General features: G+C 36.4%; 2 protein-coding genes and 3 long non-coding RNA genes across 5 annotated transcripts in view; 1 reads left to right on the top strand and 4 right to left on the bottom strand.

Moving 5' to 3' along the window:
* LOC124312357 (collagen alpha-1(I) chain-like) overlaps positions 1-24416 on the top strand; it is a 1404094-nt gene that overhangs the window by 1004934 nt on the left and 374744 nt on the right. The window lies entirely within an intron of this gene.
* LOC124312360 (facilitated trehalose transporter Tret1-2 homolog) lies at positions 7070-9333 on the bottom strand. The gene is made up of 7 exons (XM_046776858.1): positions 9139-9333; positions 8839-8971; positions 8555-8769; positions 8232-8482; positions 7939-8173; positions 7586-7866; positions 7070-7502 (listed from the first exon to the last, which is right to left on the bottom strand). The coding sequence occupies exons 1-7, from the start codon at positions 9178-9180 to the stop codon at positions 7094-7096; spliced, it is 1566 nt and encodes a 521-aa protein (XP_046632814.1). The 5' UTR covers positions 9181-9333; the 3' UTR covers positions 7070-7093.
* Positions 9377-10081, bottom strand: LOC124312549. Its single transcript, XR_006910543.1, has 3 exons — positions 9842-10081; positions 9508-9785; positions 9377-9438 (listed from the first exon to the last, which is right to left on the bottom strand). It is a non-coding gene; the product is annotated as an uncharacterized LOC124312549 (long non-coding RNA).
* On the bottom strand, positions 18506-19026 carry LOC124312556. Its single transcript, XR_006910550.1, has 3 exons — positions 18934-19026; positions 18795-18858; positions 18506-18727 (listed from the first exon to the last, which is right to left on the bottom strand). It is a non-coding gene; the product is annotated as an uncharacterized LOC124312556 (long non-coding RNA).
* On the bottom strand, positions 19123-19930 carry LOC124312562. The gene is made up of 4 exons (XR_006910555.1): positions 19674-19930; positions 19413-19489; positions 19251-19305; positions 19123-19176 (listed from the first exon to the last, which is right to left on the bottom strand). It is a non-coding gene; the product is annotated as an uncharacterized LOC124312562 (long non-coding RNA).

Below are 24416 nucleotides of genomic sequence, written 5' to 3'. Positions count from 1 at the left end.
CTGTCATAGCTGAGGATTGTTTTTTGTTAATTTTTATGCAAAATAGGAAATATCATTTATAAAAAGTATTAAGATAATTAAATTTGATCGTAAGATGTCAACATCCATTTCCATCTCTGCTTGTGGTTCAAATTTATGCATGAACAAGGATTTTTATCATTTCAATCTTCAATTTTATTTACTTTTATTGTATAAAATTGAAAATAATAAGTGTTCAAGTTTTATAATGTTTTTTGTGTCAGTAGAAATCGTCATACTTTGCTAAGTTTTTCTTCATCAAAAATGGAATAATAATAAATACTCCTTGGGTATAATGGTTAGCACACTGGATGAATGAAGGTTGTCCTGCGTTTACTCAAAGTAGCGTAGATAGAACATGCATGATTGTACTGGTTAGAGCAGACTGTCATAGCTGAGGATTGTTTTTTGTTAATTTTTATGCAAAATAGGAAATATCATTTATAAAACGTATTAAGATAATTAAATATGATCGTAAGATGTCGAAATCCATTTGCATCTCTGCTTGTGGTTCAAATCTTTGCATGAACAAGGATTTTTATCATTTCAATCTTCAATTTTATCTACTTTTATTGTATAAAATTGAAAATAATAAGTGTTCAAGTTTTATGTTGTTTTTTGTGTCAGTAGAAATCGTCATACTTTGCTAAGTTTTTCTTCATCACAAATGGAATAATAATAAATACTCCTTAAGTATAATGGTTAGCACACTGGATGAATGAAGCATGTCCTGCGTTTACTCAAAGTAGCGTAGATAGAACATGCATGATTGTACTGGTTAGAGCAGACTGTCATAGCTGAGGATCGTTTTTTATTAATTTTTATGCAAAATAGGAAATATCATTTATAAAAAGTATTAAGATAATTAAATTTGATCGTAAGATGTCAACATCCATTTCCATCTCTGCTTGTGGTTCAAATTTATGCATGAACAAGGATTTTTATCATTTCAATCTTCAATTTTATTTACTTTTATTGTATAAAATTGAAAATAATAAGTGTTCAAGTTTTATGTTGTTTTTTGTGTCAGTAGAAATCGTCATACTTTGCTAAGTTTTTCTTCATCAAAAATGGAATAATAATAAATACTCCTTGGGTATAATGGTTAGCACACTGGATGAATGAAGCATGTCCTGCGTTTACTCAAAGTAGCGTAGATAGAACATGCATGATTGTACTGGTTAGAGCAGACTGTCATAGCTGAGGATTGTTTTTTGTTAATTTTTATGCAAAATAGGAAATATCATTTATAAAACGTATTAAGATAATTAAATATGATCGTAAGATGTCGAAATCCATTTGCATCTCTGCTTGTGGTTCAAATCTTTGCATGAACAAGGATTTTTATCATTTCAATCTTCAATTTTATCTACTTTTATTGTATAAAATTGAAAATAATAAGTGTTCAAGTTTTATGTTGTTTTTTGTGTCAGTAGAAATCGTCATACTTTGCTAAGTTTTTCTTCATCACAAATGGAATAATAATAAATACTCCTTAAGTATAATGGTTAGCACACTGGATGAATGAAGCATGTCCTGCGTTTACTCAAAGTAGCGTAGATAGAACATGCATGATTGTACTGGTTAGAGCAGACTGTCATAGCTGAGGATCGTTTTTTATTAATTTTTATGCAAAATAGGAAATATCATTTATAAAAAGTATTAAGATAATTAAATTTGATCGTAAGATGTCAACATCCATTTCCATCTCTGCTTGTGGTTCAAATTTATGCATGAACAAGGATTTTTATCATTTCAATCTTCAATTTTATTTACTTTTATTGTATAAAATTGAAAATAATAAGTGTTCAAGTTTTATAATGCTTTTTGTGTCAGTAGAAATCGTCATACTTTGCTAAGTTTTTCTTCATCAAAAATGGAATAATAATAAATACTCCTTGGGTATAATGGTTAGCACACTGGATGAATGAAGGTTGTCCTGCGTTTACTCAAAGTAGCGTAGATAGAACATGCATGATTGTACTGGTTAGAGCAGACTGTCATAGCTGAGGATTGTTTTTTGTTAATTTTTATGCAAAATAGGAAATATCATTTATAAAACGTATTAAGATAATTAAATATGATCGTAAGATGTCGAAATCCATTTGCATCTCTGCTTGTGGTTCAAATCTTTGCATGAACAAGGATTTTTATCATTTCAATCTTCAATTTTATCTACTTTTATTGTATAAAATTGAAAATAATAAGTGTTCAAGTTTTATGTTGTTTTTTGTGTCAGTAGAAATCGTCATACTTTGCTAAGTTTTTCTTCATCAAAAATGGAATAATAATAAATACTCCTTGGGTATAATGGTTAGCACACTGGATGAATGAAGGTTGTCCTGCGTTTACTCAAAGTAGCGTAGATAGAACATGCATGATTGTACTGGTTAGAGCAGACTGTCATAGCTGAGGATTGTTTTTTGTTAATTTTTATGCAAAATAGGAAATATCATTTATAAAACGTATTAAGATAATTAAATATGATCGTAAGATGTCGAAATCCATTTGCATCTCTGCTTGTGGTTCAAATCTTTGCATGAACAAGGATTTTTATCATTTCAATCTTCAATTTTATCTACTTTTATTGTATAAAATTGAAAATAATAAGTGTTCAAGTTTTATGTTGTTTTTTGTGTCAGTAGAAATCGTCATACTTTGCTAAGTTTTTCTTCATCACAAATGGAATAATAATAAATACTCCTTAAGTATAATGGTTAGCACACTGGATGAATGAAGCATGTCCTGCGTTTACTCAAAGAAGCGTAGATAGAACATGCATGATTGTACTGGTTAGAGCAGACTGTCATAGCTGAGGATCGTTTTTTATTAATTTTTATGCAAAATAGGAAATATCATTTATAAAAAGTATTAAGATAATTAAATTTGATCGTAAGATGTCAACATCCATTTCCATCTCTGCTTGTGGTTCAAATTTATGCATGAACAAGGATTTTTATCATTTCAATCTTCAATTTTATTTACTTTTATTGTATAAAATTGAAAATAATAAGTGTTCAAGTTTTATGTTGTTTTTTGTGTCAGTAGAAATCGTCATACTTTGCTAAGTTTTTCTTCATCAAAAATGGAATAATAATAAATACTCCTTGGGTATAATGGTTAGCACACTGGATGAATGAAGCATGTCCTGCGTTTACTCAAAGTAGCGTAGATAGAACATGCATGATTGTACTGGTTAGAGCAGACTGTCATAGCTGAGGATTGTTTTTTGTTAATTTTTATGCAAAATAGGAAATATCATTTATAAAACGTATTAAGATAATTAAATATGATCGTAAGATGTCGAAATCTATTTGCATCTCTGCTTGTGGTTCAAATCTTTGCATGAACAAGGATTTTTATCATTTCAATCTTCAATTTTATCTACTTTTATTGTATAAAATTGAAAATAATAAGTGTTCAAGTTTTATGTTGTTTTTTGTGTCAGTAGAAATCGTCATACTTTGCTAAGTTTTTCTTCATCACAAATGGAATAATAATAAATACTCCTTAAGTATAATGGTTAGCACACTGGATGAATGAAGCATGTCCTGCGTTTACTCAAAGTAGCGTAGATAGAACATGCATGATTGTACTGGTTAGAGCAGACTGTCATAGCTGAGGATCGTTTTTTATTAATTTTTATGCAAAATAGGAAATATCATTTATAAAAAGTATTAAGATAATTAAATTTGATCGTAAGATGTCAACATCCATTTCCATCTCTGCTTGTGGTTCAAATTTATGCATGAACAAGGATTTTTATCATTTCAATCTTCAATTTTATTTACTTTTATTGTATAAAATTGAAAATAATAAGTGTTCAAGTTTTATAATGTTTTTTGTGTCAGTAGAAATCGTCATACTTTGCTAAGTTTTTCTTCATCAAAAATGGAATAATAATAAATACTCCTTGGGTATAATGGTTAGCACACTGGATGAATGAAGGTTGTCCTGCGTTTACTCAAAGTAGCGTAGATAGAACATGCATGATTGTACTGGTTAGAGCAGACTGTCATAGCTGAGGATTGTTTTTTGTTAATTTTTATGCAAAATAGGAAATATCATTTATAAAACGTATTAAGATAATTAAATATGATCGTAAGATGTCGAAATCCATTTGCATCTCTGCTTGTGGTTCAAATCTTTGCATGAACAAGGATTTTTATCATTTCAATCTTCAATTTTATCTACTTTTATTGTATAAAATTGAAAATAATAAGTGTTCAAGTTTTATGTTGTTTTTTGTGTCAGTAGAAATCGTCATACTTTGCTAAGTTTTTCTTCATCAAAAATGGAATAATAATAAATACTCCTTGGGTATAATGGTTAGCACACTGGATGAATGAAGCATGTCCTGCGTTTACTCAAAGTAGCGTAGATAGAACATGCATGATTGTACTGGTTAGAGCAGACTGTCATAGCTGAGGATTGCTTTTTGTTAATTTTTATGCAAAATAGGAAATATCATTTATAAAACGTATTAAAAGATAATTAACAAGTAATCCAGCAGATTTGGACAAAGTTTCAAATTTTTCTAGTGATCCGCTCATTTTTGCCGCTTTTTTATTAAATGTTGATTTTTCTACTCACGTCGTGTGGAGCGTATCCTACCCAAGGGGAAGAATAGAAGAGGGAAAACCGCCGGACCCCTTTGTTCTTCCCCCGGGCTAGGATTTCGTCCCTGCACCACCAAAATTAATCGGTATGTTTTCTTTAAAAAATCGGCAAAAATCAGCGTATCATTAGAAAAATTTTAGACTTTTTCCAAATATACACGACTATGTCGTCTACCGTTGGTGCAAGTTTCAAGTAATAATTTATATATTTGAATTTTTTATAATTTTTTAAGTAGCATACTTTTTAGCTTGAAAACATATTGCGAGCGCGCCGATGTTTCCAAACTTTATATCTCGCACTTTCGGGATAAACTTCAATTCACTAAAATCTGAAAAAAAAATCATGGTGAAAGGAAATTCTTTCCTCACCAAGATGATTTTTTAAAATTTGCTTTGCGATAACTCAAACGTGAGATATCTTGTAAAAAAGGAGACACTTTGGCCCGTAAGCCGCCGAGTTAGAAACACGGAAACACTCGACGTGTTTCCAAACTTCATGAGGGTACTGTACTTTAAAATGTGGATTAGACATCGATTAACATATTCTGTAAGAAAGAAATGTTTTGTTTTCCGTGAAACAATCAATATAGAAACTTCAAACTCATTGAAGGGGTGTTTCGCAGTTCCTGGAAGAGTTTCTATGAAACATTTTTTCTAAAACTATTCCATCATCATTTGTATTATGAATTCATTGTTTCAATGTACTTTAAATGGTGTATTAGACATCGATTAACATATCCTGTAAGAAAGAAATGTTTTGTATTCGTGAAACAATCAATATAGCAACTTCAAACTCATTGAAGTAGTGGTTTACAGTTCCTAGAAGATATTCCACGAACTCTTTTTTCTAAAACTATTCCTTCATGATTTGTATTATGAATTCATTGTTTCAATGTACTTTAAATGGTGTATTAGACATCGATTAACATATCCTGTAAGAAAGAAATGTTTTGTATTCGCGAAACAATCAAGACTTTCCGGTCACACCACAGGCTTAGTACTCAACACCAAAATAAAAATTAGGTTTCAAAAGGTTCTGGGGCTGTCTTTTATTATCTAGGTTCCAAATATTCAGACATCAAAATCAATTTTTTAAGTTATGAGCATTTGAAGTTTTTTCTGCCATCATATCTGTAATTTCAAGACTTTACCGTCACACCACAGGCTACAACAACACCAAATTGAAAACTAAGTATCAAAAGGTTCAGGGGCTTTCCTCTTTTACCTAGGTCCAAAATATTCAAACACCAAAATGAATTTCAAAAGTTATGAGCATTTGAAGTTTTTTCTGCCAACATATTTGTAATTTCAAGATTTTTCGGTCACACCACTGGCTAAGTACTCAACACCAAAATGAAAACTAAGTCTCAAAAGGTTCAGGAGAATGTATTCTATTACCTAGATCCCAAATACTCAAACACCAAAATCAATTACAAAAGTTATGAGCATTAAAAAAAATTTCGGCCATCATTTTTGTGATTTCAAGATTCATAGAAAATAGGAAGATAGAAAAAGGAAGATAGAAAATAATAAGATAGAAAATAGGAAGATATAAAATAGGAAGAAAGTAAATATTTACCTATTTTCGAGGTCGAAGCAATTTTAATTTTGATTTATCTCGTTTACCCACTGCACCGGTTTTTAATCATTAATCACCCTTTTTAAAATTTCACTTATTCGCGTTTCTTTTATTAATAAAACTATGATACACAAAAGTCATTCTATAGGTAATCTAATCCTCTATCGAATGATTGAATTTTGAAAACTTAATGGGGAGTTTAGGAGGGAAATGTGTCCAAATGTCGGTCCACTTTTTTTATATTTGCTAATAAAGTAGCAAACCAATTTTCAATTTCTTTTAAGAGTATTTGTAAGTATTCGATATTATTTTTTTTTTAAAGAATTCGTTAAACGATAAGAACAAGAAAAGGGGTAGAAAAAAGGTTTTCCTTAACGCTTATTTTATAGTTTTTAAAATTCCCGCAAAGCATTTCGAGAATATCAGATATTCCCACTAGCGCCACAGCGGCATGGCAACGCATCAATGGTTCCACGCCCAGAAGCACCTGGCGTTAGTCTGTGACACCATAATTCTTCTCGTGGTAAAAAGTCATCCTGGTTTATCAGTCAATTTAGCACGTTTGAGCACAATCAAATTTAAAAAATCCAATCAACACCCAGAAATATAAAAAAGATTCTGTTCTCTATTCTTTGCAAGAAATCCATTGATACAATTAGGCATTGAGTAGAGCGAATGAACTCGTCGTTTCGACATTAAAATCACGAAATTGTTCTACTTAATCTCTCACATCAACTCGATAAAAATATTGGCACCGCGACATTTGCATCCGACGCACAATACAAACAATAACTTACAATGATGTACATTATTCGTTAAGACTGCTTAAAATATGCAGAGACAAAAGTGCAATCCGGCTATAGTTGAATGGCAACTTCTAAAGTGGAGTGGGCACAACTTCTCCGTTGTCCTCCGCTTCACTCTCCAAATCGTGTCCGCCATAAGAGTGTGGCTGCGATAATTTTTCTTCGATCGGAGCGCGAACAACAGTTTCGACAGCGACTACATCGTTCCGGTCCGCCGCCGGACCGGCGGCCGTCTCGGCTTCATCGGCGTACAGCTGCCGCTTCTTCTTGTTGGCGAACATCCGCTCGATTTCGTCAAACGATTTGCCTTTGGTTTCGGGCAGGCAGAAATAAACGAAGAAAACCCGCACAACGCACCAGGACATGTAGAACCAAAAGGTCCCGTATTCGCCCAGAGTCTTATTCATGTCACCGAAGCTCCGAATGATTGTAAACGTGCAGAGTAGATTGAAGCAAGAAGCAAGAGACCCCAAAATGCTCCTGAAAAATTAAGCAAAATAATTACGAATTAATTTGATGTGTTCCTAATTAATGAATCAAGAATTTTTCAAGAAAGGAAATACCGAAATTTGGCTGGGAACAGCTCGCCCATGATGAGAAATGGAACATTGGCGAAACCGCTAGAGTAGGCGATGATGAAGAGGATCAAACTGGCCAGCGGAAGCCATCCGAGTGATTGCTGGACTTCCTGGCCGTAGATTTCAACCATGTAGAAGAAGGCTCCCAGGCCGGCCAGAGAGATTGCCATGACGACGCCAGAAACTAGAAGAAGAATTCGTCGCCCGGCCCTGTCCACCAAAAACATGGATGCGATAGTGGCCAAGAGTTGCACAATACCGACGATCTGATGTTCCAGAAAAACATTTGAATTAATTTGGCGGGTACACTATGAACCCAGTCCACCATAGTCACTTACAATGGTGGCCAAATTTTTGTCCATGGTGCTCCCGGCTCTCTGGAAAATGAAAACGGTAAAGTAAATGATGGAATTGATGCCACTGAACTGCTGGAGCAACATGAGGGCCATCGAGAGCAGAAGCGGCTTGATGACGGATCCTTTCAGCAGCTCTTTGGGTTGGATCTGCTGCGAATTGGTACCTTTGGCCATGTTAGCCTTCAAGCGCTCGAACTCGACGCTAACGTCAGTGTGCCTAGGAGTAAAAGAAATTAGTACGAAATCAATTTAAACGAACAGGAGGAATCACTTACACTCCACGCAGGAATTGCAGCGACTTCCTGGCTTCCTCTTCGCGGTTCTTCGACAGGAGCCAGGTGGGCGTTTCGGGCATGAAGTACATGGCGACGAAGAGTAGAGCTGGAAAGGCACTCAGAATCCAGGCCAAGACGTTCCAGGGAACAAAAGCCCCGATGATGTAGGTGATCAAAATACCCAACGAAAGGAAGATGGCGGTGAAAGCTCCAAGGGCTCCACGCACTCGGGGTGATGCACATTCGCCAATCTGATGATTATAATTTTTTTTTTTATTACAAAAGTTAATTAAAAGTTAAAACTGATCCAAGTTGATATTTACGAAAATTTGTGCTGATGGCGCGGTAAAGCCAATCATGGCTCCATCCAGGATTCGTCCGATGTAAAGCATCGAAACGTGCGAAGCGAAGCCGATCAACAGAAATCCCAGGCTGTACGGAATGGAAATCAGCATCAAAGTTCGCCTTCTACCCAGGTAAGTTAGACAAGGTCCAGCCAACAAACTTCCGACCAGCGAGGCGAGCGGCGGGATGCTGCCTGTTGTTGGGAGGTGTGAACAATAAAGACATAAATTGATGGAAAGTTTAACAGGTGTCACAAACTTACTAATCCATGAAACGTCCGATTCGGTAAGAGGAATTGCCTTTGAATTGATCAGCGACGGCATACCGGGACTGGACCAGGCACGAACCATTCCCAGGATCATGAAGGACAGTGAGGCAGAAGCAGCAGCTCCCATCTTTTAGACAACATGAAAACAAAATCAAATTGACACGATGGCAAATAATACACGAAAGACTAAATCGCAATTAAAAGTTATTTAATAGCTACCGGTCATTTGAGAAATATTTGATGGAATTAATCACTAACTGACACGGAACGAAAGAGAAATAAAGACTTGTTTACCTGAATCATAACTTTGCGGGGATTCCTGAACAAGCGTTCCATGATGGCGGCTGTTCACGCTGATGATCTCACCTGTTGCGACGTTCTGTCGAAGCGACGGTGATCGAATGAGCCACGCGATCCAATGCGTGTGCCCACCTGCCGTCACCTCCATCTGGCGAACCATCACGTCGTCAGAAATCTCACCTGACTCTTACCGCTAGATGCACCTTGGAAGAAAAGGATGGGTAGGCCTACGCAAAATGGGGAATGCCATGGGCAATGGGGGGTTAGAAAAATGACATTTCGACCGTGGTTTTGCTAAAAATGGAGGCGTTTCAGTCAAATGAACTAAAGATCTAGTATCTTGATTAGATGTTACATTATTACCTCTCACAATCCTCAATGGGTAATTCGCTGATTTAGAAATACCTTTTCAGGGAAAGCTTGAAAATGCAGAGCTATAACATCGAAAGCTTGAAAAGTCTACTTGCTAATTGTTAATGTGGATCTGTTAATGTAGTATTGGAAAAATAAATTCTAATGATCTAAAGAAGGGTTGTAATGCTTCTAAATACTTGCAAGACTGGGTGAGTGCCCTCCCGAAATAATCCAAGTAAACAGTGCTGGGTATCTCACGTTCTGAGAAAGGAGATTCTTGCTTCCACCTATTAGAGATACATAGTAAAAATAAGAGGTTTAACATTCATTTTATTTTATGTACTTGTCTAGAATGTTAGTTTGCAAATCATCTTTTATTTTTAGAGCAGCATGCTGACTGCAGCTCACTGTCATTCTTCTTTCTGAAATAAATCTAAGCGTGTGAAAGACTGATTGACATCATTGTTAAATTAATTCATTCTAACTAAATAAAGACTTATTCTATTCTAATTTCTAAGTATGAGTTATGATAGCAGGTTTCGAAGTCGAAACAGGTTTCACAAAGTCAAAATTAAAATTTTCTCAATTTCTGAAAGGTTAAATCTATTGTCACGACATGATGTCGTGGCGCGACGGTCGAAACTGTCTATTGCCACGACATCTGTCGTGGCAATAAAGAGAAAATTGTCAATTTTCACGATACGCCTATACCTCCTCTCTGATCTCTCATATCGTGTCAATAACACGAATTTTGTCTATTGCCACGACATGCGTTTTCGTACTAAGTTCCACAGAAGATGTTTGGGAAAACTACTAAACAGGGTAAAACTACATGTGCATAATTCCCGCATCATTTTTCTTGTCAATTATACCGTGAAACTCAACTTTGGTTGTGATCTCCAAATAAAATTTTTTTTTCCCGACGGAGAAACGATCGCCATGCTAACGCATGGTGGCATCAATCGCTAACCATTCGTCTACCACTGCTAGAATTTAATTGTAAAAAACTTGACATGCATAACCTAACCTAACCTAACCTAACCTAACCTAACCTAACCTAACCTAACCTATTCTCATACCTATTCTCTTACCTCAGTGAAGAAATTCTCACTTGGTTCGACGGTTGAATTCAAAAAATTACCTATCAACTGTTCCTTACTTAAATCCTTGAAAATCGGACTGGCAATGGAACAATTAACAAAAACCATCATGTGTTTTCTTATGGTTTGAGGGTGCACATGAATCCCAGTTTTGCCCCTTTTGTTTCTCATTTTGTAATTCTCAAACAGGTATCTGGTTACCTTTTCTGTAATGTAATTCAAAAGCACGGCGAGACAGAAGCGCTATTGTGTCCTTATTCAGGGAATCCATCTACCCAAAAACATGAATGCAATTTTTTTATAAAAAGAAATAAAATTTCTTATAGATGATTGTTACTCTAAACTTATCCAAATCAGGGGAGAAAGTAATCTTGGTGTAGTTAGGTCCAGAATACGGTTCAACTACTGGAGTCTCAGCTATAGTCCTGTTGTCAGTCCAGGTCTGCTTGAATCTTAGGCATAAATCTATCGATGCTATTTCCAATTCAAATGCAGTGCTGAAAATATTTCCTAGTTTAGCTCCATAGCAATTGAGACCACCAGTTACGGTTTCTTCTCCATCGTAAAAGTTGAAATCAGGAAGTAATGAGTCAAAGATCATCAAAGGAATGTGTGTCTTTTGTTCTTCGTGTTTTACAATAGGAATGCCCTTGCCATTGTATTAGAATTTGATAACTTTTTTAATCCTGTAAGAGGGAGAAACAAAAATTTTTAAATATTATTTAACACCAGTAAATGTTTGACAATTTTAATCTTACGGATCAATGTCAATCTTTATGGTGTCCATCTCAGGGTCGCGATCTTTGTTCTTTACAGCGTTAATCAGAATTTCATCAAAAATTTTCCACAACCCAGGTGTGTAAATGATCTCTCTCTGGATCATTCCTACATCCTCCTCATACACCCACTTGACATTTTTAAAACAGATCGTTGGTCCAATGTAGAGAGAAGGAATAGAGAGCATGTCCCTTAGAAATTGTTTTTTTCATAACTGTTTCATTGTCAGCAAGTTCATTCACTGCAGCCTCAGATGTGGCAGCCTCTTTGTTCATTTTGGGAAACAAATACTGAGAAAAAAAATCAGTTTGTTGAACTTGGTAGATTACACTAATATAGTCAACAAGACAAGTTGGTGAGAAATAATATTCGGACCAATTTTTTCGAACCTACCAAAACAGTGATCTCATAAGGCTAACAACGGGAAACACGTCACACGTGTGTTGTCTTTCTCTAGAATCTGCAAATTTGTTCGAGTGTTCAATTAAATTGAATTTAAATTAAATTTCTTTTTGTTCAAATTCGTGGGCAATGGTTATGTTTCATGTCCCTGAGGTATATTTATATACGAAGGTCCTTAACAATATAGGGTGTGGGGTATAGGGGGTAGGGTAGTAGTAGCTAGTAGTGAAATTCAGAGGGTTTAATGTCCATTTTGTAATCCTTTATACGTTTCTTCCCTGAATGACCAATCGTCACCAAATTTTGTACATAATTCTGTCAAAATTTGATACATTGCGTAACGGGGTTTTCATTTGTTTTTATTACTGTTTTAAAAATTTAATTTTCGTATTTTTTACCTAGCTGGTTGCCGAATCCTAGTTAGTGAATTCGCTTTTTTTGCGTAACCTTCCAACTGTCAGTGCATGCTCAGCAGTGTAAACAAAAAGAAAAAAAAAGTTTGGATCTTCCCTAGCAAGGCAAGTTTTATGCTATGGGAGTGGAGAGTATTAAAGATAGAAAAGCAAGCTTATCAGCTCGCCGCGAAGGGATAGACGTAAGCCAGTTGAAAACTGTCTTCAATGACAAATTATTGTTAAGCCTATTGTTAAGTCGGACACTTTTCTTCACAGACTTGTTGGTCTTTAAACGGGATTTTTCTGTCACAGTTCAATATCCTTGCAAGTTATTTACGTTAAGTTTGCTCAACTCATATTTTCCTATTTTTACACATAAAATTCAATAATTCAATTTAAAAGTAACTATTTTTTGTGTTTAAAATAACGTGTTAAGTTTAAAATTAATTCTCAACTTAACACGTTATTTTAAAATTAACACGTTAAGTAAATGACAAGCACGCTAAGAATGGAAAGTGGATTTTAAACCTAAGGTGAAAAAGTTGTAGTCGCCACCGCAAGATGTCCCCAGTCATTAAGTGAAAAAGTTGTAGTAACCACCGCAAGATGTCACTAGTCATTAAGCAATTATTTTAACAGTTTTTCATTAATTACAGGAGAACTAATTAAGTAAATGAAATTATTTTTATTCTGGTCGCATCGCATATTTTTTGTCTAATTTTTTAGATCAAAAAGTCCGAAATCTGTCGTGAAACACCCGAGCTATGGAGCGTTACATACAGACAGACATACAAAGTGACATGGTTTTTATTTTTCTGCGTATGCGATTATTAGCTTCGCCCTTCGGGTTCGCGATTATTTGATTTGGTTTTTATGTTCGATTTCGATTTCGTCTTTATTCTTCTTTTTACTTTATATTTTCCCACTCTTATTTTTTTAATCCTTTTTGTTTTATTATTACCTCTTTTTGTTTACTATATTTTATCTTGATTTTAATAAATTTGGTTGTCCAAGTAAAATTTCTATGCCTCCTTTTTTAACAGTTAGTCATTTACCAAGAAGTTGAGGAACATTTTAAAAATGTTAGATTATATTCATTTTGAAGCTCTGGGTCATCTCTCCCTTCTTCCTCTGTCCTCTCCTAGGTCATCAAAATCTTCTTACGGTCGTGAAGAGTTACCACCGATCTTCCACTTCCATTAACCTCCGAAAGCTTATTAAGAGGAATTTTTCTAAAATTACAAACCTAGTTTTCCTTTCCGACTTCATTGAGATTCGAACCGCGAACCATGCGAATGGCAGCCAAGGTTGATGACCATTAGACCATCATTGTTATGTTATTAGAAGGGAAAAAATGGGTACGATGGTAGCTCGCTATCTATTAGCCAAGACTCATGTAATGCAACATGTGACAGCATGATATAATTGTATTGTTACTATAGGAATAAGTGTTACTTTAACTTAATCTAAACATGAAGTGCGACGTGGGTTGGCGGGGCGAAGCCTCCGCCGCACCTAAGTCGCACCACTCATAATATTGACAGATTATTAGTCAATCAGTTATTAAGAATCAAATCATTTAAGAGAATAAAGGGAAACAGAATTTTCCAAACATATAGTATGATACTATTTACTTTCTACTATTTAACCTTGATTTTCTGTCTCTTTAACGTTTAAAAAATTCCCGAAGGACATTACCGAAGGAATCTTGTTTATTGCACCCAGAATTCAATAGAAAATGAAATGATGAAATAAACAACTAAATGGAGGAGCTCTTAACGATGACGTTGATTGTTGGTTGTCGTTAATCTTGTAATTCATTTTCAGTTCTGCATGCATCACCAATCAAAGTTCCACCAAAAACAACACCGTTAAAATAAGACGCCAGAATTACCTATTGATAAATCATTGAAATGGCATAAACATTTATTAAAATACCTAACTTTGTTGATGCTAATAACAAGTTAATAACTCACCACGAAGAGCCAGAGATTCTTATTTATAGCCGTTATTCGGCTAGCAGCGAACCTTTAGTTAATCGACGATCGCGATATGGGGAAGGTGGTCGGTCCACTGCACTGAATCGCTGGAATCTGCTGGCATTTTTTCTACTTGGATACCGGAGAAGCTGCAGAAGTTATTAGAAAATAGGCTGTCCGTATGACCATTCATTATAAAATTTTGGTTGCTGCTTCTGGAAAATGGCGTAAGAGTTGAATCATAGAGCAGAAAAAAATACTGAATAAAAAATAAACATCGAATAATAAACCAATATTCAAATTATAAGAAGAAATTTAAAATTTACAATCGATGATGACGGCGTCGTCTGTACGAGTGATGGAAGGAAGAAAATAGACGCGGGGCAGCGGGGCTGGCACTAACCCTTGGACAAAGCTGAGAAGAATTTTCCAGCAAGGGCTTCCTTTTCAACGGGATTGAGGAAGTAAAATTGCGTTCGAGTTCGTCACAAGATTGAGTTTGAGCTGTTCGAGTTCGACGTGTTAAGAGTTCAAAGTAAAATTTCGTTAGGACACGAATTACGAATAAATTCGTCGTTTCTTCGAGATAAAAAAAAATTTGTTAGTTCGATTAGGGAGTCAATTGTGTTCGAATTCCAAAGAAACAATCGTGTTTGAACAAGTTCGATGCAGTTGCGTACGAGTTCGACATAAGCGTGTGTTCAACGAGTTGTTCGACTTCCGATCGATCGTTCAAGTTCGACATGAAAATTGCGTTCGATTTGTTAGAGTTCAAATAAAATTGTGTTCGAGTTCAACGTAAAATCACGTTCGAGGTGTTGGAATTCGACGTGAAATTACGTTCGACGAGTATTCGACATAAAATTCATTCGAGTTCGACATAAAATTGCGTTGGGTTCGAAAATAAATTGTGTTCGAGTTCGACATAAAATTGAGTTCGAGTTTAACATAAAATTTCGTTGAGTTCGAAATAAAATCGTGTACGAGTTTGACATAAAATTGAGTTCGAGTTCGATATAAAATTGTGTTCGAGTTCGATGTAAAATTGTGTTCGACGTGTTTGAGTTCGAAGAAAAGTTGCGTTCGAGACGTCGAGGTGTTCAAGGTCGAAATAAAAGTTCGAGGGGCTATGCTTACTGTCAGTAGAAGTAGAAGATGGAAACTGGACTATGCGATGGGAAAAATTAGCTGCATTTCGGCTGACCTGAAATATTCGTCAAACTGGGTTTCGGCACCATGTGATACACCACGATTGGATCTCTAAATTTGTTATAAGAGAAAATATAAAAATGAATTCATGACATATAGTCAAACTTGTGAACGATTCCTGATGGTTCACACACAAGAGTGGCAAGGAAGAGTAATTTCAAGTCAACGAGTTCGGTTATAGACGACCAAACCAAAGAGATAAAACTCAATGGCTAGCGGAGATATCCTATACTATAAAAGAATAAGCGTTTTGGGAGGAGGAGTTTTCCGTGTGCTCACGCGCTGATTGGTCGCCGGGGTTTCTACCTGTTTTGGGTTCTTTACCCTCAAGGGAAAATCCTCGAGTTGCAAGAGGGGAGGCTAAGTCGCTGATGGGGGGGATCTAGCTAGGGGAGAAAATATGACGAAAGGAACATGGAAATTCGTTCGTTTTTTTTACCTACGATAGCTGTTAAGCGAAAATGACGTTTGTAAAAAAATGAACTTCATATTTAACACTAAGTAAAATGTGTTCACAAAAAATTAAAGACTAAAATCGGCTTACTAACTTATAAATAACGAGACGGCAGTATGTGAATTTCACTCACCACGGTTGGAGCTCCGCCAAAGTATATAAAAGGTGGTAGAAACAGATTAAAATGAAATTGTTCTTTCTCACAAGGAAAAATGTTTTGATTGAACCAGTGTTTAATTCATAGATCCTTATGGAACTTAAAATTAAAAGTGAGAATAGGCCTGTTTTCAGGGAGAAAGAAAACCGCTTAAATATTTTTTAAAGAGTTTCTTCTTCGTCGGGGTTTAACACTCTGGCTACTATATCTACTATATCCCGAAACATTTTATTACCTAAAATTAATAATAAATATCCGAGAATTAACGGATTAAAAAATATAAGACAGTGAGTGACGGATAACCAATCAAATGACAACAATTCCTGTCTCATATAAAAACACGAAAATTACGTATAAAAAGAAGAAGAAAACGAATTTGATTCACGGTCAAACACAATGCAATTGACTAAATTGCTACTCGGAAAAACGTGAGTGACGGGTAACTAATCAAAAGACAATAATACCAGTCTTAAATTAAACTGTTTGAATACGCTTCCACGACTAAAACAGACCAAGCTTTCAGGGAAAAGACGAATAGTTCTAACAAAATTAAGCCGTTTAAGTGAGGGGCAGACAGAATATCAGGCGACAAATCGACGGGCAGGCAACGAATATTGGGTAATAAATAAACTACGGACAAGAAATGAACAGGCTTATCAAGATATCACGCAATTCAAATAAATTGCAAATAAAAAAATCTTTACAACTTGAAAAGAAAAAAAGTGATCAAAAAACGAAAATTGTCTAGAAAGAAGAAAATTAACTGGCAACAAGGCGACAATGAGTTTGACATGGTTTGACAGGCAATAAGATGTCAACAGGGGGAAAAATTTAAATCACTCTGAATCAAAATAAAACATCGATCAAATCAATTGCAAATAAAACAATCTTCGCAAATTAAAATGAATAAATTAAAAAAAGTGATCAAAAAACGAAAAAGGTCTAGCAAGAAGAAAATTAACAAGGCATCAATTAGATTTACGGGCCAGATGTCAAAAGGGGAGAAAAATTTGCGAAGTGAGTACGGAAATTCGTTAATTTTTCGAATTTACGACAGCTCTGAAGTGAAAACGACTTTTGTAAAAAATGAACTTTATGGTTAAGACCAAGAGGAATATGTTCATAAAATAATAAAAACGGGAATCGGCCAACTAACTTATAAATAACAAGCAGGCAATGTGTGAAATTCACTCATCTTTGTTTGAGCTAGGCAAAGTATATGAATGGTGACTGTGTTTGTCTCAAACTCCTAATTAGTCCGCTCTTTTCTGATTCCGTGACGGAGAAATAGGTCCGCTTTGAATTTTTATACATAATTTGCTTTCGTTCGGTCTTCCCTTTAGAAAAAGAGAATTAACTGGCAAAAGGAAAAGGAGAACGACAAGGAGATAATGAGTTTGACTGGCAATTCGTCAACTTAAGGGGGGGGGGGGAATTCAATCATTCTGAATCAAAACGAATAAAATTAAGCAACTCCTAAATTGCAACATCGTCCAATCTGTAAAAAATAACTGCCACTGACTTTGCCGATGCAATCGGCAGCTGAGCGGATATAGAGAGGATACCGGAGGATACCTCCGGCTAAATAGCGGAGCCCGTGCCCAAAGTTGCAACATTGACCACTCTGTAAATAAAAACAAATAACTGCCACTAACTTTGGTTAGGTTAGGTTAGGCTAGGTTAGGTTAGGTTCGGTAAGTTCAGTTAAGGTTACCAAGTGTAGTAGCTCCCGAACAACCATCACGGCGAAGCCGTGAAATTCACATCCGATATCATCACGGCGGAGCCGTGAAATTCAAATTCAGGATCAGCACGGCGAAGCCGTGAAAATCGGTAAAAGATTAGGCTAGGATAAGTTGTAGGTTTATTTTCGAAGTTATTTGGAACGACGGGAAAAGTAAAAGTCCAAATTGCTTACGAAAAACACGAATCCACGTTGCCTTGGGGTATGATTCATGCACAAAATTCTTATCTTTCCGTTACGTTTGCTTTCAACTGGCACAAGATTACTAGTGTTTAAGATAAAAGACGATGAAAATATCATGCGGAAGGAAAAGTGGGAGCTTGTACACGAGGATAAGCGCAACCTTTAAACGTACGGGGGCTGATATCTTTGAAAAAAAAACGGGCATCTGAAGTCAATTCGTCCTTGTCAACACAACGCACTTGTTAGTTGTCTTTTGAATATTTGTTTGAATGTTTGACACGTCGGCTGTTGGTCTTTGCCAGCCAAATAATATAAAACAATCAGATAACGGTCTCGCGCGGTTAAAGGTTTCAAAAAGTTATGCACAACACATCCACTTGACCGACACTCTGCAGAATCCAGCCCATACGGCCAATTAATTTCAAAATACTGTACAGAAAAAGAGATTTCGCACAGAAACGGAAGACGATGAACACCTTTAAATGTTACATTTCTTTTGTCCTGTAATGATCGAACATGGAAAACCAATAACATTTCCTATACTTAGGTTTCTCGTAGGGGAGACCGGGGCTAGTAGGCCATTTTTTTACACACCCGCTCCTGTGAGTCGTAATTTTCATTAAAATGATAAAATTTTTAGCTTAAATGAAACCTTATTATCTTAACTAAAAAGTAGCGTAAAACAAATTATTAGAAAAGGAAAAGTACTTGCCGAAAAATACGTTTTAATGCGTCACCTTAAATGGGCAACTTGCCCGAACTACGGGGTAAGTTGCCCAATGAATTGGGGTAAGTTGGCATTGCATTTTTACACAGCATTTGCGACATTCTACACATACAAAATGTTTTTACAAAAATCGAATCAGGAACCCATAAACCAACTTTTAAATACATACACTGAATTGAATCTTCTTTTTTAATGCATAACACTTTAGGTGTCACTTTCCTATCTGTGAAAACCTGTTCGACAAAAGGTTTTCAATTATTATAGCTCAATTTAGTAGACCACCAGACTACTCTTAATTTCACTGTTACCTGGCATTAAATGATTCTTCTGTGTTGTTTAAATGAGACACTACAACTTCTGGATGAAATCTCTTGAGTCAACAATTCTGGGATGGCCTAGCTTAAGGTTTGTCGATATTGGTTGGTGGAAAAATTTGGAGATTCATTGTGGACGTAAATTGAAATTTTTCTTACACAGGACAGGAAAACATATATGTCTGCTGATCGATGGAAATAATGAACTAGTACAGCCCTTTCTTCATCCATGAAAACCTGCCCGATAAAATGTTTGTAGACTCATTAGCTCAATTTAATATTCTGAAGACTGCATTTAGTTTATTTGTTACCTGGTATAACCTTGAGAAAACACATTTAAGTTTGCAGGCACTTTTTTCTAGACATCTGTTCCAATAATTGAAAAAATATCCTTCTTTCTGTCAATGTAGCTTTACACTTTTACAAACTTCTTCTTCTTCTTGGTATATAAAATGAGATTCACACATTCTTACTTCTTTTAAAACCATTTCAATGGCTCTTTAAATTGTAACACTTAAAGTCTTTCCTCTTCAACATGGTTTTTGGTAATCTAAAAAGAAAAAGAAAGGAAATTTTGACAGAGCAACAGGACTATAAAAAACTGGCCAACTTGCCCCCGAAAAAACGGCCAACCTACCCCATGGGTAGGTGTCATAGCATCTTTTCAAATTACTTACATAAATGAACACTAAATTGATAAAACTATTTGATTAACAGTTGGCTAAATGAATTACTTTTCTGAAAAAGCAAATCTCTTGCTTGCACACTCAATACCTAATTGATGAAAAGGAAATCACTCCGGGAAAAAAAAGTTACTGACGGGTGACGAAAAACGTTTTTGGGCTTTAAAACGTCACGGTTTAAGTGCAGACGAAAAATTTTTGGTACACACCATCTATCGCTAAAACTGAACACTTTGGCTATTCTGAAAAATTATAAATTTCGTGTGGCGCCAAATTAAAGGGAAAAGAGCGACTTACCCCTGGGCCAACTAGCCCCGGTCTCCCCTAATAAAAAAACTCAAAAAATCAAAGTGTCAACCAACATCCATCCGGCAAGAATTCCAATCAAATTCAAGAGGCTAAAATTAAATATAACGTCGAAGAATGAACGCAGAAAGTGAATTTTCGAGTTTGAAATTGAGTCAAAAGAACAACATTTCAACTCAACTCGGAAAACTGTTGGCTCATTATTAGGTTCGTTAACGATAGTTTCCAGCAACACGGACGCAGCTCCTATGTCTGCTGCTTAACTAGAACTTTATCTAATAGAACTTGCAGCATCAATCGATTAAGCTTTAAAAAATGAACCAAGTTAAATGAATTAAGTTAAGGATTGAACTATGCAATCAGATAACAAACGGCAGATCTTATTTTGAATAAAAACGACGTAAAAGCAAACAAAAAAAAACATTTTTAAATGTCAAAATACTCGATAAAAAAAGGGATAGATAAGAGAAAATGCGCACTTGCGTGCAGATAACCATCGATGAACAGCGATAAAAGGTCTACAACCAAATTCAGTTTTTTGTGACTTTTGTTAATGCTTCTCACAGTTCTTTTCCATTCGTTCTCACCCATTGGCTTAAAAACAATCAGTCAGGTATTTAAGACATTTGAGTAAATTTCTAATTTAGACTGAAGAATAGTCTCGACATTGAATGACGACAATGTCGAATCCTGGAGCAGATGAAAATGCACTGCTTCCTCAAGACATTCTGGACAAAATTACCGGGTATTTGAAAGCTTCACCCAAGTTGGTAACGGTCCTGTTTTTCTTGTCTGACTACGAGGAAGCGATAATTAAAAAGTACAAACAAATCCTGAGATCCGTTTTCAATAACGACGCGGCCTTCTACAGCGTCGTCGATAAATTAGCTAAAGACACAGAGACGCTCCAAAATGATCCCGATTACTTCCGTATCATGTCCGACATTTGGAATTACCTGCTAAAACCCAACGAGAAGAAGAATGTCCGCGACGACGGACAACGATTCAATTTCCAACCAATCCTATCCGACATGAACTTGGCAAGGGCCGCTTCCAATTTCATCGCCACAATTTCAAAGCTTCACCCATCGATTCAAAATGAAGTTGTCCAGTTTATCATCAGCAAAGCCGGGCCCGTGATGGGAACTCAATTTGCTTTGACATCTTTCAACGAAGCCTTTGGCCTCCTACTTCAACTAATGAATCCTACAATGGGTAGAGTCCTATCAGTCGGTTTGGTGGCCGTCTACTTGGCCATTGATGCCTGGAACAACCTGAAACAATGGTGGAATGGGGAGATATCAGGAAATCGCTGCATCAAAAACATCATCGACAGCTGCGCAGGTGTAGCGGCCGGAGTTGTTGGAGGAATGGCCGGAGCTGCCGCTGGATCGTACATTGCAAATACAGTTGGAGTGACGGTAATGGACAATATCGTTGCACCTAGAACTGGAGAAGCGATTTGCTCATTGGTTGGAGCAGTCGTCGGTAGTGTAACGTCAGCCACGATGGCGACCAGTTTATGCGACTGGCTCACCCAAAAAATTTTCGATTTGCCCAAAGATGCTGCACTAGAAAACGCTTACAGATTCTTAGAATTAAACTACGGCGCATCAAATTTCGAGATCAATTCCAATTTCGAGCGGTTGACATTGAAATATCACCCATACAAATGTGGAAACAATGACGATTGGCAAAAACTGCAATATTGCATGGGCATCATCAAATTGTCCAAAGGAGAAAACTAAACGCCACGAGATGCACATCGACAAGCAAACAAGTAATTTCAAATGATAATATATTCCATAATTGAACTAACCTTAATAACATCCAATAAATATAAAACACAGGTCCTTCGGCTGAGTGCAATGCGTGCCGAAGTGAAATGTGTGAAATGATCGTTAAGAGTTTGCCCGTCTTCGGTGGTGGCCAGCGCGCTGGAAAGGGACAAGTCTGTTGAACTTTCTTCACTGCATCTACAATATAAAAAGAAATCGCGCATTAATTAAATAAAAAATTATAAATCATGAAATAAAACCAATAAACAGGAGCCGCATTGGAAGGCGTCAAACAACTTTCATTTTTCAAAACTCAATGCGTCTGTTTGTTCCTTTTAAATTTTTACTTTTCTACTCTTGCATCACAATTCTATCGTCTTTAAATGACCGGATTTAAGGTAAGGAGAGATGGCCAACTCCCTGCCCTCCACCGCCCACACTGGGTTACGAACCTTTAATAGTCTGTGTGTTACGAACTGTTGAATACCAAATAAACGATCAAGGCGTATTGCGACAAACGGATTTATTTGATTTATTGGGCACAGGATACACAACCAAATTTCACACCCAGAGCAACGTCTTCCTCTTTTTCCGTCTGTCGTACAGTGGCGGTCCAGTCATCGGGCCACCTGGTGCAGTGGCCCCATGAGCGGGTGGCTCTATAACCGAGCACCCGATCACAGACCCACCACGGGGCGAAAGAGGGAAACACATACAATTTACCGTCCCCTATACTATAAATCGATGGCCGTTTAATACTGAAGTAAACTGCCGATAACGAGTATTTATCAATATATTTTGATAGTATCTTCTTAAACATTAAAAGAGAAATCATCTGACGTGGGGAGAGAAAATGACGGGGAGGGACTTAGAGTAAGATCATCTTTTTTGTTTGGTGTGTATTTTGACATTTCAACATCTTACGACGGCCGACGGAATTTCTCATTTCACGAAGCCAACTGTAAACAGAATCTTCGAGATCAGCATTGAGAGATCTATTGGCCAAAACTTTGGCTGTGGGTTGGAAAACTTTTTCCTAATTTAAACGTCCAATTTTCTTTCAAGATTTCCTGATTCTGTTTACTTGTGAATGAAAACGCCCATTATTTCAGCAACACACCTCTTACTTTTATTTTTATTGAGCAATTCATGAATTGCCTTTAGACTTTAACACTTGAGAATAAGTTGAATGTTATTGGCAATAACATTTAACTTATTCTCAAATGTTAAAGTCCTCACGGGTTTTCTTGGTTTCTTAAACGTTGGCGGATTCCCTAATTTTTGCATGTCTTCACCATTCCCGATTTAAAAATGCCTAACTGAAAATTCTAGGCATTGAAAATGTTTATTACCCTATCCATTCCATTATGGAACAATTGAAAATTTCATGTAACGTAGTTAGCACATGCATTCCCAAAGTACACTCTCATTTTTTTGGGGGTATTCGAGGGTATTCGAACTAGTAGCGTTTTGGTTTTTGCTACTAATAGTATAGGGGGGGTATTCTATTAGTAGCATACCTGTTCTAGAATAGGGGTTCGAATATCCCCCGAATACCCCCTATTCCATGCCTATTCTAAGAGTTTTGCTGAGTGGGGTAAGATCAGAAAAAATGTGTGGAGCGTCTGGGTATTGAACTCGGGTCTCCCGCATTCCAATCCGAGCTTCTTCCATACGGCTATTTTGACTGTTGCAATCTTTTGGATTACTGATAAAGTTATTTATACGTTTTGATATACTTTTGGAGTTGGGACTTTGATGGGACGGAAAAAGTTTTAATCTGAAAATTTAAAAATGTGTGCTGGGAGGCAACTCGATACACCGACGCCGGTGTGCAAATGAAACATTCGCCCACCCAGGTATTCTATTCGAATATGGGGTAAGGTATTCGAGTCTTCGAATACTGGGGTATTCGAAGGAAAATCGAATCGCATAAGGGTTCTACTATGGGTATTCGATGCTTTCGAATAGGGTTGAACCTATTCTAGACCTATTCTAAGCTATGGGTATTCGAAGCTGGAATATCCGTCGTAGAGGGTTAGAATATCCCCTGAAAAATGAGAGTGTAAGTTCCCACCACTAGAGCCATTCATCAAATTTCCCATAGCTCCCTCTTGGTGGCGCTGACCTGGTGCAGCCCTTTACCTGGCCCGATAACCGGGTTGGCCCGATGAGTGGACCGCCACTGTACTGGAATCCGCCCCTTCTCTCCCGTTCGTCTTCCCTGCCTCCCGCTTGCACCTTGTTGCCGGATCTTGTCATTGTAACGTTCTAATAGTTGAGCGACACGCGATATGAGTCTATACGTACAGTATTCTCATTGGTCCACATAAAGTTTCAGCAGAAATCGACAACCCAGCGAATGATCTTTAAAAGCCAATTCTAATGTGAGTAAAGTCAGTGGACGCTTAAGTGTTAAAGTAACGAATTGCATCAAGTCCAACCACGTCTCTCTTCTTCCAGCACCCATATTCTGGTTAGTAACAATCGTTTAAAAAAAAGGCTATAACGAAACAAATAAAATCACGAAAGAGCACTTTATTAATTGCATTTCGTCAAGTCATATTAACTTGATAGATTTTACTTCTTCCCACTGTATCAACAGCGTCAAGACTATTTATTCCTTAATTATTATAACTGCGCCATTCTCTTGATGCCGCAACTTCACTATTACACTACTGTCATCGTGATTCACTGTTATTTCGTTTGC

This window comes from Daphnia pulicaria, chromosome 8, assembly GCF_021234035.1.
Source record: "Daphnia pulicaria isolate SC F1-1A chromosome 8, SC_F0-13Bv2, whole genome shotgun sequence".
Lineage (NCBI taxonomy): Eukaryota > Metazoa > Arthropoda > Branchiopoda > Diplostraca > Daphniidae > Daphnia > Daphnia pulicaria.
The sequence above is the reverse complement of the archived record's forward strand: the minus strand, read 5'-3'. Positions and strand labels throughout refer to the sequence as shown.